Source organism: Hylobates moloch, unplaced genomic scaffold (genome assembly GCF_009828535.3).
Source record: "Hylobates moloch isolate HMO894 unplaced genomic scaffold, HMol_V3 SCAFFOLD_6, whole genome shotgun sequence".
Lineage (NCBI taxonomy): Eukaryota > Metazoa > Chordata > Mammalia > Primates > Hylobatidae > Hylobates > Hylobates moloch.
In genome coordinates, this window is record NW_026652281.1 from 53,734,022 (window position 1) to 53,752,774 (window position 18,753).

At 34.2% G+C, this 18,753-nt stretch overlaps 1 protein-coding gene across 1 annotated transcript in view; it reads left to right on the plus strand.

Moving 5' to 3' along the window:
- The window catches only part of KIAA0825 (KIAA0825 ortholog), a 481,693-nt gene that overhangs the window by 126,777 nt on the left and 336,163 nt on the right, over positions 1 to 18,753 (plus strand). Inside the window, exons 9-11 of the mRNA XM_032156821.2 lie at positions 6,527 to 6,688; positions 14,281 to 14,375; positions 17,973 to 18,200. Of these exons, the coding sequence (XP_032012712.2) occupies positions 6,527 to 6,688; positions 14,281 to 14,375; positions 17,973 to 18,200 (485 nt within the window). The remainder of the gene's footprint in view (positions 1 to 6,526; positions 6,689 to 14,280; positions 14,376 to 17,972; positions 18,201 to 18,753) is intronic.

Here is an 18,753-nt window from a genome sequence, read left to right on the forward strand (position 1 = left end):
AGTGCTTCTTCAGACCACTGCTATCCGTTTAGTGGGCTCCGGAGTCCCACCTGCTCTCAGGAAGTGACTTGGGTCCTGGAAGAAGTACTGCTTATTATTTGTTCCTACGTGGTCGCTGCTGACTTCATATTATAATGTTGTTTAAAAGTTTTCTTTACTGGAGCAAATATCTTCCATTTGTATTATGTCATAAATTTCACCTGGAATAATAAAACTTTCACTAGCTTTTGTGTGTCACCTCTTTTTACATCGCTTGCCTGGTGGCACTGAGAATACCTCTTCACTGAAAATGGATCCTTTACAGTCAATAATAGGGTGGCTAATGTTCGTTTTTCTTGGGAAAACTGAAATGCGCACCTTTTATCCCATTATACTGATCCTCCAGCTCCAGATTATCTGATTGCGTAGCTTCTCATTTTCTCTTGCATCTTACTACTATTATTAATAAGAATTCTGTTGCTAATAGCTTTGGAAAATAATGTGTGCTTTCAGCCACTACCTGTATTTTTATGGTTTGTCTGATTTAGCTGGACTTTGATATTTACTTCAAATGCTGCTTTGTTGCAGATCAAATGTGAGGAGCCCTAATGTCCCTCTAGATTTATTTTCAATGCCCTAAATTTTGCTAGAAGAGAATGGGGTTAATACTTGAACTAAGTATAACTAACATTTAACACCTTTAAGTGTATAATCTGTGGTCTATATTCTTTACGTGTGATATACCTATAGATATGTGTATGTGTATATATCTAGACACATATCTATAATACCTATACATATATTTACAAATATATATAGGCAGAGAAGAAGACTTTTTAAAAAATGTAGGATAACAGTTTTGTAAATATCTGTGCACACCTTTTATGGTGAAATTTCTTTTTCCTAAAGTATATTTTATTTCTTTAACACACAAAAGTCATGTTTTAGAAAAAATGTTATCAATATACGCTATCAAGTTCCCAGCCCATCATTCTTTTTATAGCCTTTTGCACACGCTTTCTATTTTGGAAGTAATCTTCAAATTTATTTTGTCAATACTATAAGGAATGTTTATAGAATATTATAAATATTTATTTATGAACTTAAAAACATCTATAATTATTTATTGTTTTAAAGAATACATTTTAGGTTTTGGTGTAAAATCTTACTTTGTTCTTGCCTGAACCTAACTATTTCTAGGATCGATGGGATTTCATTCATTTTGTTTTTTTAATCAGTATTTTGAGTACCTACTTTGTATGAGATTATGCTGAGTTCTGAGATACTACGGCAAATAAGCTGGATATAGTCTTTGGCTTCATGGAAATCATTTTACATTTGTGATGACTGTGTCTAAGGAACTTCAACTATTCTTTAGGTTTTTTTCCTAACAGCAGTTCTTCTTTTGCCCAGGGCAAATACGTAGGAGATGTTCTTAGAAATGTCCTACAGATGTTACATACTTCTTCCAAAAATAAAAAAGTCATAAATTTCTTGACATGGAAAAAGTGGATAAAAACAATGCCTGCAGCTCCTCCATGATTTTCTAGCTACTAGTTAGACTTACTTTTTTTTTTTTTTTTTGAGACAGAGTCTCTGTGTGTCACTCAGGCTGGAGTGCACTGGCGTGATCTCAGCTCACTGCAACCTCTGCCTCCCGGTTTCAAGTGATTCTCATGCCTCAGCCTCTTAAGTAGCTGAGACTACAGGTGCACACCACCACGCCTGGCTAATTTTTGTATTATTAGTAGAGACGGGGTTTTGCCATGTTGGCCAGGCTGGTCTCAAACTCCTGACCTCAGGTGATCCACCCACCTCAGCCTCCCAAAGTGCTGGGATTACAGGTGTGAGCCACCATGCCTAGCCAAAAAAGTGGAGGTTTTTTTTTTTTAAGTCACTGGTGTTTTATGCAATAGCAACTTTTTGGTTGACTTCTGAGACCCAAATCTAGTTTTTTTAGTGCTTAGAGAGTGATTTTTAACCACAAGGGTTTTTATCTAAAGCTATGAACCCCTCAGACAGGAGTCTCAAACTCTAGTGTACAAAAATCTCACTTGGGACACTTGCTTAAAAGTAATATTTCTGGGCTTCATCCTGTAGAGATACTGATTCATTAATTCTGGAGAAGATCCAGAAATTTGCATTTTTAATGCTACAGAAGATCCTGAACCATACTGCCCTGTGAGAGCCAAAGATGGACTTCAGGTGGTTCTGTTTAGCCTTCACACTGTGACTACATGAACTGAATTCAATGAGAAGGTCTAGGAGGCTTTAGAAGACTTTCCTTAGTTTCTTAAAGGGGCCTGCAAAAATACTATGATAATGTTAGAAGCAGTGGTTTACAAGTAGAAGAGGGTACTGGTAAAGTCATCCACACAACAAACAAAAAGAACCCACAGCAAAAGGTCTAACAATTAAAGGAAAATCTATAAAGCAGATATAAATAAGTTACAGAGGAATCCAGAGCAGTGTCCCCCACACAGCTGTTTTTGAGAATATCTCAGAAGTGAGTAGATATGTGTTGATAAACTGGTGTTCATTGCTCGAAAAGTTTTGAGAAACACTAAGTTTAGAAAGTTATTACTTTATTATGGAAAGAAATAGAGACTTTAATATGCTAATTAGCTTTGTGAATTACTTTAAGAAGAATTCAGTATGTAGTATTTCCCAAGTTTATTTGGTCATAGAACCCTTTTCATATAATCTAAAATGAAAGCAATTTGAGAAATGCCCTTTAACAGAGGGACAAACATTAGTCCTTGAGTGTAGCATAGAAATAAATAACTTTCATTATAACTCCATCATGAAGAAAAATTTACATTGTTTTAAATACACTAAATAATAAAGCAGAATATTTTATATTGCATTTTAGAAAAATTCTTATTTAAATTATATATAAAGAAAAAACCCTCACCTATCTCCTCATTATTTACGTGGACTTACTCATCTAGTTGATGGTAAATTACTTTCTCTAAAATGAAAATTTAATTTTATCTTTATAATATTTGGGAGATTTAGGAGAAATGTGTATTTCCTAAGAATCATAGAGCTCATCTTATAGCCAAACAATAGTTATTATGTCAGATATTTTACAGCAATGGTTAGCAGCAGGCCAGAGTTGCCTGTGTATAAACATGGATGTCCAAAACTTTGAAGCACAACAGTTCCATGGTGATTTAAATAAATAAATAAAGGCCAGGTTGGCTTAGTGGGGGAAGGAGAACTCCTGGATTGATTGTATCCAAAAAGTTTTCAGAAGGGCGCCGTGGCTCACGCCTGTAATCGCAGCACTTTGGGAGGCCGAGGAGGGCCAGCCTGGGCAACATGGCAAAATACCATCTCTACTAAAAACACAAAAATTAGCCGGGCATGGTGGCGGGCGCCTGTAATCCCAGCTACTCAGGAGGCTGAGGCAAGAGAATCGTTTGCACCCAGGAGGTAGAAGATGCAGTGAGCCGAGATGGAGCCACTTTTTTTTTTATTTTTATTTTTTGAGACATAGTCCCAGTCTGTGGCCCAGGTTGGAGTGCATTGGCATAATCTCGGCTCACTGCAGCTCCACTTCCCGGGCTCAGGTGATCCTCCCACCTCAGCCTCCTGAGTAGCTGGAACTACAGGCTCATGCCACTACGCCCAGCTAATTTCTGTTTGTTTCTTTGTTTTGGTATTTTTTGTAGAGATGGGGTTTGCCGTGTCGTCCAGGCTGGCAGATAACATTTTCTGGAGAGGTAACTTAGAGGGGAGGAGCAAACAAATAATATTGAAAAATGCAGAAAGGAGATTAATTTAGCAAAGGAGAAGGTCAAAGGAATTTCTGCTGGGAGAAACTCTTTCCTAATTTTGTTAACAATTAGAGTTTAAGGGACAGAGAAACATATGCTTAGGCAGATAGAAATCATGAGTTAAGGTGTGATGATTAGGACACTAGTCCTATGAGATGCTGTGAGGTAAAATAAGTTTGGGAAATGCTACTTCATCCGTTGTGCTTAATTTTGCTTTAATTGGCCTTTCACAAAATGAATTTATCACAGAATTATTTTCCCCATAAGTTGAGAACCCATACAATACCCCTGGGGAGAACACTGAGCTGATAGTAATAGGAAATAAGGACTATTAATTAATGGGCCACTACCATAATCATTGGTTCTTTGGGACAAAAAAATGATTAGATTTAGGTCATATATTTTATTCTGTCCTCTTACATTATTTAGTTATAAAGATTCACTGAATTAAAAGAATATTTACCTTTCACAATTGTTATATTCCTGGAATACAAGATTCTTCTCAATCCAGGTCATGAAAGTAAGACCTCTTCATCTAGAATCCTCAGACCTCGCATAGTTGTCAACAAGTAGCAAGCACTCTTATATAATTTTGACTCTTAAAGATTCTTCTTGGGGTGCTTCTTTGCTTACTTTATAAACATTCACAAGACTTCCAGTTTGGAATTGAGCCAGATAAAGACTTCTTAAACATGCTTAATTTCTAGTGAAGCTATTGAGCGGCCTTTCCTAGTAAAGAATCAGGAGGGATTCTTAAAGCCTTTGAAAATTTGGTTTATAAACATTTTAGGTCCAAAAGGAAATTTAAAGTTTAGAAGATTAAACTAGCCACTCATCTACATGAGCAAAGCTTAAGATAAGTCAAATAGACCAAATGGGAATCAAGTACCAACTAAATAAAACATAATATATGTGTTCTCTTTTCATTTTGCAGCATAAGATTTCTGGCAAAGCCTTAGTTGTATATGCTGCCTATACATACTTGTGTTCTCTAGCATGCCCATAGAAGAACAGTAGATGTGAGTTAGATTTTCATGTATATTGGGCTAATGTCAACTTAGAGATGAAACAGAGTTTTTGTATTTACTTGCGGGTTTTTAAAAACCTTTCTACTGTTTCAGAACAGTACTAAATTTTACAGTCTAAGTTGGTAGACAGCTCTTTCTCATAGTACCTGCAAAGAGACCATGACATTTTTGGTCCTTAGTGAAAGACTATTATAGGACTACAAGTTTGATGCTAACATTTTAAAGTTTCACTGAAGTGAAGTAGATTAGCCATAAAATTGTTAGATTTCTGGAATCTTCCTTCTACATCCATGTGATGAAGGTAATCTTTTTTTCCCATGGAATTGGCAGACCCTAGACAGTTTTTGAATAGCATTTGTATTTTGTCTCCAAAGGCATTTTGTGCTAAGTTTGTAGGAGTTTACAAATTTTCCAATTTATGATTAAGCTTCAAGCTCTCTCTTACATATGTTTTAAGAAAAGGCATTAATTAAGAAAGAATTCTTTTAAATCCTTTAAAACTTGGTCAAAAAGACCATTTAGTGATGTAATCTAAAATGAAAGCAACAAATTGGAGTTGAGAACATAAAATAAGTGAGTTATTCTCCATACTCTTAAAGAGTATAAAGGGATTTTATTATATTATTAAAATGATAGTAACGTAATTATAAGAGGGCAAAAAAACTAGTAGCGTAATTTACTAGTAGCATAATTATAAGAGGGTAAAAAAAAACCTTTAAGTTGTATTGTTCTTATGCAAATAATAGATATCACAATTATTTAGACAGAAGTTATTTTTAAACATGACTTCATGAATTATGTAGTCTAAATTCAATAGCTACCTTAATTTGCTTTTTTTAATGATAGGAACAACACTTATAAGGTCTTAAAGAGTGTATCTTTAATATAGTGTTTTATAAAATGTTTATTTTAATTTCAGACTTACAAAAAGGTTGCCAGGATAATACAAAGAATTCCTTTACATTCAAATTTCCCAAATGTTAATATCTGACCACATTGCCACTTTTGCTTTCTCTCTCTTTCCTTCTTTGCAAAATTTTATTTTTTCTTGAACTGAAAATAGTCTGCAGACACTCTTGTGTATTTCAGTGTGTATTTCCTAAAGACAAAGACATTCTCTTGCATAACCACAATACAGCTATATAAATCAGGAAATTAAGTCATACAGTAATAGCATTGGATAGTAGACTTCAGCCAGATTTCACCAAATTATCCCAAGAATGTCTTTTATATGAAAATAAAATGCTGATTATGTATTAATTTCAGTTTTACTTAATGTCTATTTAGACTCCTTTAGACTAGGTCATTTCCTGGCGTTTGTACTTCCTCACATGGCACTTTTGAAAAGTACAGACCAGTTATTTTGTAGACTGTCCCTCAATTTGGGTTTGTGTAATATTTCCCTGTCATTAGATTTAAGTTATGCCAGACTGAAAAAAAAAAGCAGAATTGCATAAGATGTGATTTTACAAGAAATAAAATTTCTATTTATAACTCTGAGAATCAATCTAATTATTTAATTGCTATATTTGCCTGAAACAGAATATTCATCTCTAGCTTCCCAGAAGAAAAGATACTCCTAGGAGATTTTATATCTATTTCTTAATGAACTAATTTGGTTTAATTATGGGGGAACTTGTTAGTTTTTATATGGTTTATGGAATCGCACAGATCATTCTAATATTTACTGAGAAGATAAATAAAATGTATGACAGTATTGATCTTTTCTTTTCACAGTTACTCCTGAATGCCCACAGAAAGGAAGAAACTTCTCTCTCCCTTTAGACAAAGTTGAATTCTTATCGCAGCTCATAAAATCCTTTATGAAACTGGAAAAAGGTGTTCAAGAATTGTTTGACGAAATACTTTTATCACTCAAGATAACCAGGAATACTTCAGGTAATATCCTCTTTTGTTTAAATTTGTAAATCTATAATTTCTCTGTGTTTTTGCTTCCTGCTGCTTTGAAAGAAAACGATTACTTGAAAAAAACACACATGAAAGAATTCTTTAAATAAGCATTCAGTGTAATGCACACCATGCATTATATATAAAAATGCATACATTTTTATCCTTCATGCTTGGCAAGTTCCTTAATTCTAATTGACAAAGCACCATACATCAATTCTGGATGATTTTTAGCTAAAATTAGATCAATTTTTCTTTTCAAAGACACACCACTAGCCTATGGAAAGAATAAGCAGACTGGGTGGTCTAGTATCTTTTCTTTTGCTCCTAGCACCCAGATGATCTTGAGCAGAACATTTAGTCTCCTTAGACCTGAATTTTCTCACCTTCAAAATAATGATGTAGGACTACATTAATTTTCTCTTTGTTTTCTTTCAGGATTAGATGCTTGAGATTTCAATATGTTATAATGTTATATAGGGTTGTGAGAATTAAATGACAGTGAAAATAAAATACCTAAGAAAATGTCTAGTATATCATAAATGATCAATAAATGTGAGTTGTTAAAATAGTAATTATAATTATGGAATATGTTGTTCTTAGTTTAGTCTTAACAAAATCTCTTTGAAAAAAGCCATGCTGTGTGTACTGAATAATATTTCCAACATTAAAGGTAAAATTCAAAGGTATAATGGTTGAGGTATGTTCTCTGTTATCATATCTATATTTATAAAAATTTTCATTTTCCTCAGAGTGAAATATACAAAGTTCTCCTTTACATGATACCATATGCCATTCTAAGGAGTGTAAATATATGTATATATTTGCTGCATCTGCAAAACAAAGTGAAGGAAGCAAGTGATTAACAATTAGTCTGAAAAATTTAATCCCCAAAACCAATCTCTTGGTAAAATTATTTTCACTTATGTTTACTCTTGTATTCCTTTACTTACTTTGCCCATGTAAATAATGTCAGAAAAGTTATAGGGTTGAATTTTGTTTTACATTAAACATAGTTTACTGGCCTTCTTTGTTTCAGGTGAAATTTAGGTAACACTGTTATATTATAAAATAACATAGATTACTTTTTCAAATTTGAAGATAATTTGAAGAAAAAATAAAGATGGACTATAGATTTCTGAAGCCAACCCCAAAAAAAGCCAAGGGGAAAGTAATAAAAATATAAGTCAGAAAATACGAATATTAATTAAAATAGAGAATGAAAAAGTATATTTAGGAGAGAATGTGACCCTTAAAACGTCTTTTAGATGGAGTTTGACTGTGAGGTCAAACAGAGATCTGAATAGAGAAATATGATATCCTAATTATTGATTGACATATTGGTTCCTGGAACAGTTGACATTGGAGTTAGTACTCATCCACTATGCCTGGCTAAGATCTGTCATCTCTCATCTACATCTCTAACAGATTTTTTCTGAGGTAGGCATCACGAAACAGAATGAACTTCAAAACACCTAGTCTTCTACCCATTTTGAATCATCTTGTATTCGTCCTAGGCTAGACCCTTGGGAATTAAGTCAGTTATGTGAACTTTATTCTTCTTAAAGTCAGCATAAATTCAAAATTAGAATTCTGTTAGGAGGTATTATAAAGATGTAACACTGAAATGGCCAAGAATTGAAGCACAGATTTGGCATGCTGATTTTAGAGAAAAAGAGAACAATTTTGAAAACGGTGATTCAATTCCATTAGATTAAGGTCAGGCAATGTGGACACTTGCAAATGCTGGATATTTAAGAGCAATGGTTACCATTCTTGAATAAAAGTCAACAGAGCAAATACATAATTTGCCACAATATACTGTTGCAAATGTGTCATCTTATAAGCAGTAAGGCAGATAAAGCAACTTCAATATCATGTTAATAATAGTGGACTATATGAACACATTTGTGGATTATCAAACACAGGATGTAGAAGGAATTTCAAGGGGCAAGTATAAGAAGTGTCTAAGTACTAGAACGTCTCCTTGTGATATATGTAGTCTTCTTTGTTGAAATTCATGTATTTTGGTCACAAACCCAAGATTGATTTAATGCGACACAGCTTTATGTAAATAGATTCCTGAGAAAAATGATCTTGAGGGAAATTGTCAAGAAAAATCTTAAATGTTTTATTCAGTGTATCCAAGTTAATCAATTCTTATCAAAAGCATTGGTTTCTTAAATCAGGAAGGAAAAGACTCCTTGAAATGGATGATTAAGGAAGCCAACTATATCTTAACTATTGGGTATTCCTGATAGTTAATGTTTTGCTTAGAAATCTTGTGAGGAAGAGAATAGGGGGAAAAAAGAGAGGAAGTCATTTGGTTTCCTGCGTGTTTATTTTGATTGGAGCATATTTTGCTAATAAAGATCTTGGAAAGAGTTGCCTACGATGTCTATGTAACCCAAACATATGAACAGATGAAAAGTGAGGGCTTTTTTTTCATTGTGCAGATTTTTAAAAAATGTCCAGACACTTAACATCACATAGAGAAAATATAAAAATGATTAACCAAATATTTTACTTTTTACTTTGATGTTTACTATTATATTGTAGACTTAGCCAAATTGGCCATTCTCTCAGTAATTTGATTGTAGACAAGAGATTTTGTAGAGATACAATAAATATTTTCTGAGAAAGAAAAGATATTTTATCATTGTTTGCTTTTGTTTGGTCATGATTTGATGGTTTTCTATTTTTGTCACTTCAAAAAATGAAGGACATTATTTGACTGTTGTGGTGCCTTACTGTATTAGGTGATGATGTCTTATGGAGTGGCCGTGGATTTGATTTATGGGGCTTTTCTAATGCTTCTTTGGAATAAAGTTGTTCTTTGGGCAATTCCTCAATTTTTCCAAAGGTGGCATCTGAGATTTATCTAAACCAGGAGGCTTCTTGGCCCTCATTTTTCTTTAGCCCCAGCAATGACAAAGAGCAATGGCTGCTTCAATTGGATGTAAGAAGAACACTTAGGGTTTGTCTCAGAAGAATCAAAGATTTCAGATCTTCTGAAAGATTGTTTGTACTCTTAGGGGGTCTTAAGAGGGGTCAAATGGCTTCTAAGAGTTCCTTAGCTAGATGGTTAAGGGATTGTATTAGGGAGGCGTATGTAGTTAAGGTAAAGAGGCTCCTAGGGTTTGTAAAGCTCATTACACTAGGACTTTAGCTGTTTCTTGGGCAGAGAGGTCGAAGGCTTCCACATTGGAAATTTGCAAGGTGGCCACCTGGGTTTCTCTTCATACTTTTTCATGGTATTATCTCTTGGATGTAGTCTCTTCTACAGATTCAGCTTTTGGTGGGAGGTTGCTTGTGAGCCAGAAAAAGAACAGTGAAGAAAAGAAAGACTTGTAGTTCCCACTTAGAGCTGCCAACAAGGCAAGTTGCTTTGTAGTGCACACAATGGGAACCTATGAACACCAATTTGGGTGTGAAAGTGGATGTCACAGGGAAGTACTGCCAACCTCTACTCTCTATGAAAGAAAGCGGCAGTGTAGAAACTAACCAGAAGTATAAAATTAACCACAGAGAACTCTGTAGGGGAAGCTGTTGAGCAGCTGGCATTCTTGTGACCCTCTGCACTCTTCTGAGGTTCTTAATCTAGGCATGCTTTTAAAGAAACCAGTATTGACTGCATGCAAATAACTGTATTTTATAGTGATGAGCCGAAAGTGGGCTACCTTCTCTAGACAATGATAATAAGTGTATAGATTTTAAATATATTTTTTAAATATATGAAATAATTCATCAAATGTTTAGAGTTCATAGAAATTTACATTGCCAAATTTCAAAATTGACCATTTTGAATTCCAAACAAATGTAAAAATGCCACAATTTGTTAAATCCGGAATATATCATATTAGTGTAGATTCCGTGTTAGTAATCCTATCTAAAGATGATAACTTTTGCTTCCCTGTACAGAATTAAGTTTTTTTAAAACATCTTAATTTGGGGGAGAGGGATTGTATTTTAAAGGCTATCATAATTGCTTCATAGTTCATTTTCTATATCTTACTGTGGAATTGCTCACCAGCAAGAGAAGTCTTGGGAAGCTTCTTTTTTTCCTTAGTCATCTTGAATATAGGCAGATGGTTTGTATAAACATCTGAGCACATTACTTTGAGTGAATAAACATAATGTATTTGGGAGTGAAATGATAAATACAAGATAATTAACTTTTTCTGTAAGTCTTAAACTATAGCTACACAATAGCAGACAGTTACTTCCAGAAACAGAACTGCAAAGCTTATACTTCAATCTAGTATTATTTTTCCAAAGTAAATACCTTTTAAATGAGCTATCTATAGAAAAGTAAAGTGACATTAAGAATCCAACTGTTGTCCCTTCTTGTCATTAACAACTTGATCTTTATTATTTTTTCTTTTTTAAAAAACTGAAAACTTTTAAATAGGATGAAAGAGTAACTACTTCATATATATCTCCATGTTAAAAATAACTAAAAATCTTGTCATACTATGTAGAAATTCTCTTTTATAACAATTTAGAAAATGTAGAAACACCTCGTTATTTCTACTAGAGGAATAGTTTTCCATTGGTGCATGTATCATAATTTAACCAGTTATTCATTGATGGACAGTTAGGATTTTTTTCTCTCTTCATTTGCTACCACAAAACATGATATGGCAAATTTCCTTAACTATTTCTTCTATGTACACAACTATATCTGGATGGTAAATTTCAAAAGTAGAATTGCTAAATAAACAGGCATGATCATAAAGAGGATGAAAAGATAAGCCACAAACTAAGAAAAAACTATTTGCAAAACACATATATGATAAAGAACTTGTATCCAAAATGTACAAAGAACTCAAAATTCAACAAGAAAACAAACAACCCAATTTAAAAATTCATTAAAAGATCTGAACAGACACCTCACCAAAGAGGATACACAGATGGCAAATAAGCATATGAAAAGATGCTCAACATCATGTCATTAGGAAAATGCAAATTAAAACAAGATGACACTACACACCTATTAGAAAGGCTAAAATCCAAAACACGTACAACACCAAATTCTGGCAAGGATGTGGAACAACTCTCATTCATTGCTGTTAGGAATGCAAAATGGTACAGGCTCTTTGGAAGACAGTTTGGCAGTATCTTACAAAGCTAAACATAGTTTTACCATACAATCCAGCAATTGCACTCATAGGTATTTATCCAAATGAGTTGAAAACTTACATCTGTACAAAAACCTGCACAGGAATGTTTATAGCAGCTTTATTCATAACTGCCAAAACTTGGAAGCAGCTGAAATGTTCTTCAGTAGGTGAATGTATAAACAAACTGTGGTACATCAATACAATGGAATATTATTCATCGATAAAAAGAAATGAGATGTCAAACCATTAAGAGACATGCAGGAACCTTAAATGCGTATCACTAAGCGAAAGAAGCCAATGTGAAAAGGCTACATACTATAGGATTCCAACCATATGACATTATGAAAAAGGCAAAACTATAAAGACAGCAAATAGATTAGTGGGTACCAGGGTGGGGGTATGGGGAGGAGGGATGCATGAGTGGTGCAAAGTGAATTTTTAAAGCATGGAAACTATTCTGTGTGACAGAGAAATGGGGGGTACATGACATTATACATTTGGCAAAACCCACAGAATTGCACAACACAAAGAGTGAACCCTAATGTAAACTGTAGACTTAGTTAATAATAATATTTTTATATTTGTTCATCAGCTGTAACAAATTTACCATATACTGCAAAGTGTTAACAGTAGAGGAAACTGAGGGCAGGGAGGAAGTAGATGTGAATTTTCTGTACTTTCTGCTCAATTTTTTTGTAAACTGAAAACTTTGCTAAAAAATAAACTATTAATTTTCAGAAAGTGGACATTTTGAGAAAGATTGGCAAGTCAGCTTGTCATATCTACTTTGACAGTTGATGGTGTTTTTGTTGTGCAGGCTTACTTTATGGTTTCTGCATTTTGTGTCCTGAAAAGTCTTCTCTATGTGGATCTTTTAAAAAATTTCCATATTTTCTTTTAATGGGCTTATAATTTCCTTTTTCTTTATTTAAAAATCTTTGACTAATCGGATTTTATTTCAATTAGAAGTGATCCTTATTTGTAACACTGTCTTCTTGAAAATACATCATAAAATGCAAGCCATAAAAAATCATTTTAAGTTAAATGGTATAACACTGTTTGGGTCTAAAACCTTCTCTATGTTGTGATGTGTCTTAAGAAATGGAACAGGATTCTTAAACTGCAGTCCATTGGATTAATTAATGAGATTTACAAGAGGGCCTGGGAATCCCCAATTGTGTGTGTGTGTGTGTATGTGTGTGTGTGTGTGTGTGATGCACGTGTGCCTGCCATACAGTCATCTTATGCATTTTTGTTTGTAGTGTTCTGTCACTTTAATCATGTTCTTAGAGTGTTCACAAATCCAGAGATGATTAAGAAATGCTAGAGTTGATGAAAACTTTTCCTCAGAATATATAAACTCTGATAAAATTTCCCAAAATAGTGATGTTATTGCCAACCAAATGGAATTTTTACCTTTAATACACTTTATACACAAGACGGTTGAAATTAACATCAGAACAAAACACTTTTATTTCATCAACTGTATTCCTTAGAAATCATTCACACTTAAGTTCATAGAGCCACATTTAGGAAAAGAAAACATGCATCTACTAGATGACTCTATTGGTCAGAGTCTCTACTGATAAAGTCAGTTAGATTTTGAAATTTGCTTTGCCCAGGCATAAAGAAATTGATTCTTGGCAAATCATGGGGAAAAAAAGAAAAGTTACATCATAACATAGAATTCATCATCATATACCATGTCTAAGCCAAAAAAAAGGTAAACAAATTATTCATACTGAATCAAATTATCATTAATCTAATCTTAATGGAAAAGTAGAAAGATGTATTTTTGGAGTAGTTATTTATTACATTTTTATAGATCAAATTTTTTTCCCATGGAAAAGAGTTTCTTAATTGTAAAAAACAAAATTTGTGGAAATATTTCCATTTTCAGAGCTAGGGATTATTTTATTGCCTGTCTCAGAGTTTGTGTTTTTTAAATGAATCACTGATATGCTTAAGGGTATAATTTTTCTCGTTATGCTGATGTTTATGTATTTTTCTTCTTTGTTTGAAGTTAACATGCTAGGAAATACCGCCATTTTAAAAATGTAGTAGTTTAGAATTAACTTTTTAAATGAACAAGGAAATAATATCTATTTTGTCCTCTTAAATTATCAACATGAAAATAAACTAATGACATAAATCTTTATTTTGAAGATTATATGTTTGTGTACATCAAACATGAATGTAATTGGGATGTAGATTTCATCAAGTTGTATGTGGGAAAGGACTCTATCTATCTTGATTCTGTCATTATTGTGATGGTGATGTCAGCCTGCATCTTTTTGACTATATTCTCTATATATTGTTATTTGTGGATGTGTATATGTATGTATGTACTGTGGATAGAGCTTTTCTACATAGTTAATAATTACCTGAATTTATAAATCACATCTAGTATGCCCTTTAAACAATATATATTAGCGTGTTTGTTTTCTTTTCTATGCTTAGGAATTTTGGAGAAATCCAATAGAGAAGTTGTAATAGAAAAACCTAGAGCAAATGAAACCAATATTCCTTCAGAGCAATTGCTACCAGGAAAAGAGGTAAGTGAAGGAAAAAAATGTGTTTTATAATTCACATATAATATCATCATCATATGCCTGTGAATCCATTATGAATCAAAATGTCTTGAGTTTTACCCTTTGCTACAAAAAGATAAATTTTCAATTTTGGATTGATAATTGGCTTATAAGTTTTTGATGAAAATTCAATTCAGTGGGGATGCTTTCTTCTTGTAAAATCTATCCCATGGGAGGAATAGAGAGACGGAAGTCAAGAGATCTTTGTTCTCATCCTGACTCAGGGTCTGCACTTAGAGGATGTGGGCTATAGATAATTGTTGAAAAGTGAGAAAATGGAGATTAAAAAGGAAAAGGAAATAATCATCTGAACTGGCCTCATATTTTTGATCCCTATCCTGTAATTGTTTGGTCCCAAAACCCGTTGCCACTCTTTGCTCTGCTCTAGATTGTAGCGAATTACACTTTCCAGGCCTCCTTGCTTTTGGATTCTGGGATGGTTTAGCTAATTAAAGGCATTGATGGAAGACCTCATGGAAGGCATTGACGGAGCATAGGAGTTGCAGAGAAACCAGAGCGTTTCTTCTCCTCTCTCTGTCTTAAGGAGCATCTCTGATAATGGCTGTGACACCTTTATCTCCACCCTGAGCCCTGTTCCCCCCATGCAGCCTGCCCTGCATGACTTCAGTTCCACCTGGCAGGTCTGCTTGGGCTTTAGCTTCGACTGGTAGCCCCAGGAGCTACTCTTCCATAACTTAGTCCCTTTTATAAATTCCTCCAGCCCTAGGGGTGGTTGTGGCCTCCTGCTCTATTAATATCTGGCCTGCTTCACAGTCCACGTTTGACTTCTCAAATCTTCCATCATGTAGGTAACCAAAACTCTACATTAAAATTCTTCCTTTTGAAAAATCTTGAGTGGTTTCTGTTTTTCGAATGGACCCTGACTGATACACTAGGTAAATATTTAAAGAGACAAAACAACATATAGTTTTAACAGAGTTTTGGCCTTTAATAATCGGGAAAATCCTAAGTTCTACATTATGCTTTAACCAAAAATCAAAATCAGTACTAAGAAATTAGCACTAAATAATAGAAATAGAGATTCAACAGATTATGTACTTTGTGCATAGAAGAGAAAACCATGTGATTCTCTTTTTTCTTGGAACAACTAGTAAGTGTTCTCTAGTCTAAATGGAATATGTATGATGCCAAATATTAGATGAGAAGAGTAGAAGTAAGCAAACTATATTTCATAAGAACAAATAAACTATAGGAGGTTTGAATAAGTAAAGGTTTTCAGTTTTCTTTCTTTTTTTTTTTTTTTTCGAGACATAGTATCACTCTGTCACCTGTGCTGGAGTGCAGTGGCGCAATCTCAGCTCACTGCAATTTCCGCCTCCCGAGTTCAAGCGGGTCTCTTGTCTCAGCCTCCCAAGTAACTGGGATTACAGGCGCCCACGACAATGCCCAGCTAATTTTTTATATTTTCAGTACAGACAGGGTTTCATCATGTTGGCCAGGCTGGTCTCGAACTCCTGACCTCAGGTGATCCGCCTGCCTCGGCCTCCCAAAGTGCTGAGATTATAGGCGTAAGCCATCACGCCAGGCCTTCAGTTTTCTTTTTAAGAGCAGCTGTTAATGTACTTGTTTTTCTATATTTTGAAAAGAGAATTCAGATAGGCCAACATATTATAATTACATATATATTATCATGGTCAAAGGTAACTTTCACTGCACAAAAGAAATTTTTTTTAATTCAATACAGCCATGGCAATTAATGACATTTTCCACCAGGACATATTTGCTTGAATGAATAAATGAATGACTTTAGTAAATAGACATGCCGTGATGGAGAAAACAAAAATCAGAATTTTTTTGTTTGAATTTTCATGGAGGTAGTTTTATTTTTACATTTTTTTCATAAATGTGTCCCAGGGAATTACTGTCATAGCACAGGGCTATAACTATGCCACTTCCAAGTTCTCTTATAAGAAAGAAGATTATATCAGTTGAGTAGATTCAATTTTTGATGAATTTTTTTTTTTTTTTTTTGAGATGGAGTCTCACTCTGTCACCCAGGCTGGAGTGCAGTGGCACGATCTCGGCTCACTGCAACCTCTGCCTCCCAGGTTCCAGCGATTCTCCTGCCTCAGCCTCCCTAGTAGCTGGGACTACAGGCATATGCCACCATGCCCGGCTAATTTTTTGTATTTTTAGTAGAGACTGGGTTTCACTGTGTTAGCCAGGGTGGTCTCCATCTTCTGACCTCAAGTGGTCTGCTCGCCTTGGCCTCCCAAAGTGCTGGGATTACTGGCATAAGCCACCACGCCCGGCCCATTTTTGATGAATTTTATGCAAATATGAGATAAGAGAGATGTGTTTTAGGCCCTCTGATGCTTGAGATCCAAATAATCTTCAGAAATTTAGTTATGAGCGTAATGACAGCAAGAGCCATGTTTCTGATTATAGAGTCATGGAATCATATAATTTTAGCTCTAAAAAATGAATCACCTTTATTACTTTGTACAGTATATGTAAAAAAATAAATTATTGCTGAATGAGTTGTACATATAAGAAAATTAGGCTTATGATCATAATTTCAGTAATTTTAAAATAAAAGGGACCATAGAAATCATACAATTTGACTCTGTTGTTTTTCTAGCAAAAACCCCCTGAGATGAAGAAAAATAAGTGATTCAGTCAGGGACATGGAGCTCAGGGTTTTCTGAAGTTGGGGTAGGTGGCACGTTACTGTAAACAAAGTTACATTAAAACAGGGAAAGTTGAATTCTAAGCATAGGTTCAGCCTACTACCTATAATGCTTTTGAACTTTAGAGAACGTTAGGAGACCTGGAGGAAATATACATTCATAAATATATTGCCTTATGAGCCGTAGACCAAAGGAAAAAAGAAAACATCAGCCCCTCAACTGTACCTCAACCCCTTCTACTCCCTTCCAAGTACCCCCCCAACCACCACAATAGAACAGTGCAGATTCTTTTAATTCTTCGTTCTTGGAACAAAAGTAGTGCTGCTTATGACTTTGCAGCTGGAGAGATAAAATTATAGGCAAGTAAAAATCTAGAAAGTGCAGTGGTGTGTTTTCTCTGAGAAATTTATTTCTTATTGCTATTTTTTGACTTGTCTGGAGTTCTGTGAGTGAAAAAGAAATAAAAGGTTGAATATTAAATGCTGCCTTATGTTGCAATACTTGTTAACAATAAACTATAAAAAAGACTATAAAAATCTAATTTAGGCTTTATTAAATATATTGAATTTAAAGGTTGTTTTATGTGATAAATAGTAACTTTCTGTTCTTGTAAAGATGGCTTTATTGAACTATATTTAAGAGATTAAATTTTTAAAAAGTTTTTTATTAAATCTACTGATGAATTCAAATGAAATGTCAGTATATTACTGTGTGTAAAGAATGCATATGTTTTTGTATATTGCTTTATTCACTAGGTAATATTTTTTAGGTTGTAAGAATGGCTTTTACAGTATATCAAAGAATATATTCAACATGTTGAATGGAAGTAATAATTTTATATCTATAACCCAATAGAAACATTTGTTGCTGAGTTAAGATTAACATGACTTCATATACATTTATATTTCAGGCTACCTTACTAGATTTTGGCTGGAGAAGTGCATTTAAAGGAGTGTCTCTTCCCATGGCGCACTGCATAGTAACTGCAATTGAAGGTTTTTCCACAAAAATTCTCCAACAGGAACAGAATGAAAGGTCTTCAGCTGTGAGCTATGCTATGAACCTTGTAAATGTCCAGGAAGTTTGGCAAGACAGCTGTATGTTTCCTGAGGAGGAACAACCAAAGAAAATTGGAAAAGCAAGTATATGAAATCCTTTCAAACTGCTGACTGGCACGATGGGATTTATTTTAGTATAAGGCATTGCAAAAAGAACCTGTAGATCAAATGGTGGAGTCCCTTGGCAAATACTTGGTACTTGACCCAGTACCAGTTTTCTTCAGTGGTATCCATGGGCCACTGCTGCCCGAAAGGACTTATACCTGGTGCTAACTTGTTGCTCCATGAATCTGAGGCAACCAAAAAGGGGCTTCTGTGACTTCATGAGGAGCTGGGAAACCCTGGGAAAACCACCTGTTTTGATTATACGTTTGAATGACTCCAAGAAAATTTAGGAGGTTGAAGGAAGTGCTCTCTTTTCTAGCTTTGGGCACTTAAAAAAATCTTCATTAACACCTTAATGAGCTTTTCATCTCATTAGTATTAGTCTTACATCTCCATATGTGCTTTGAAAGTCACAGAACATACTGAGAAAATAGGAGGTAAATACAGTCACTTGGCATTAAATCCAGAATGAGTTCAGCAACCTATTATTGGGATATTCTTTTTTTTTTTTTTTTTTTTTTTTTTTTG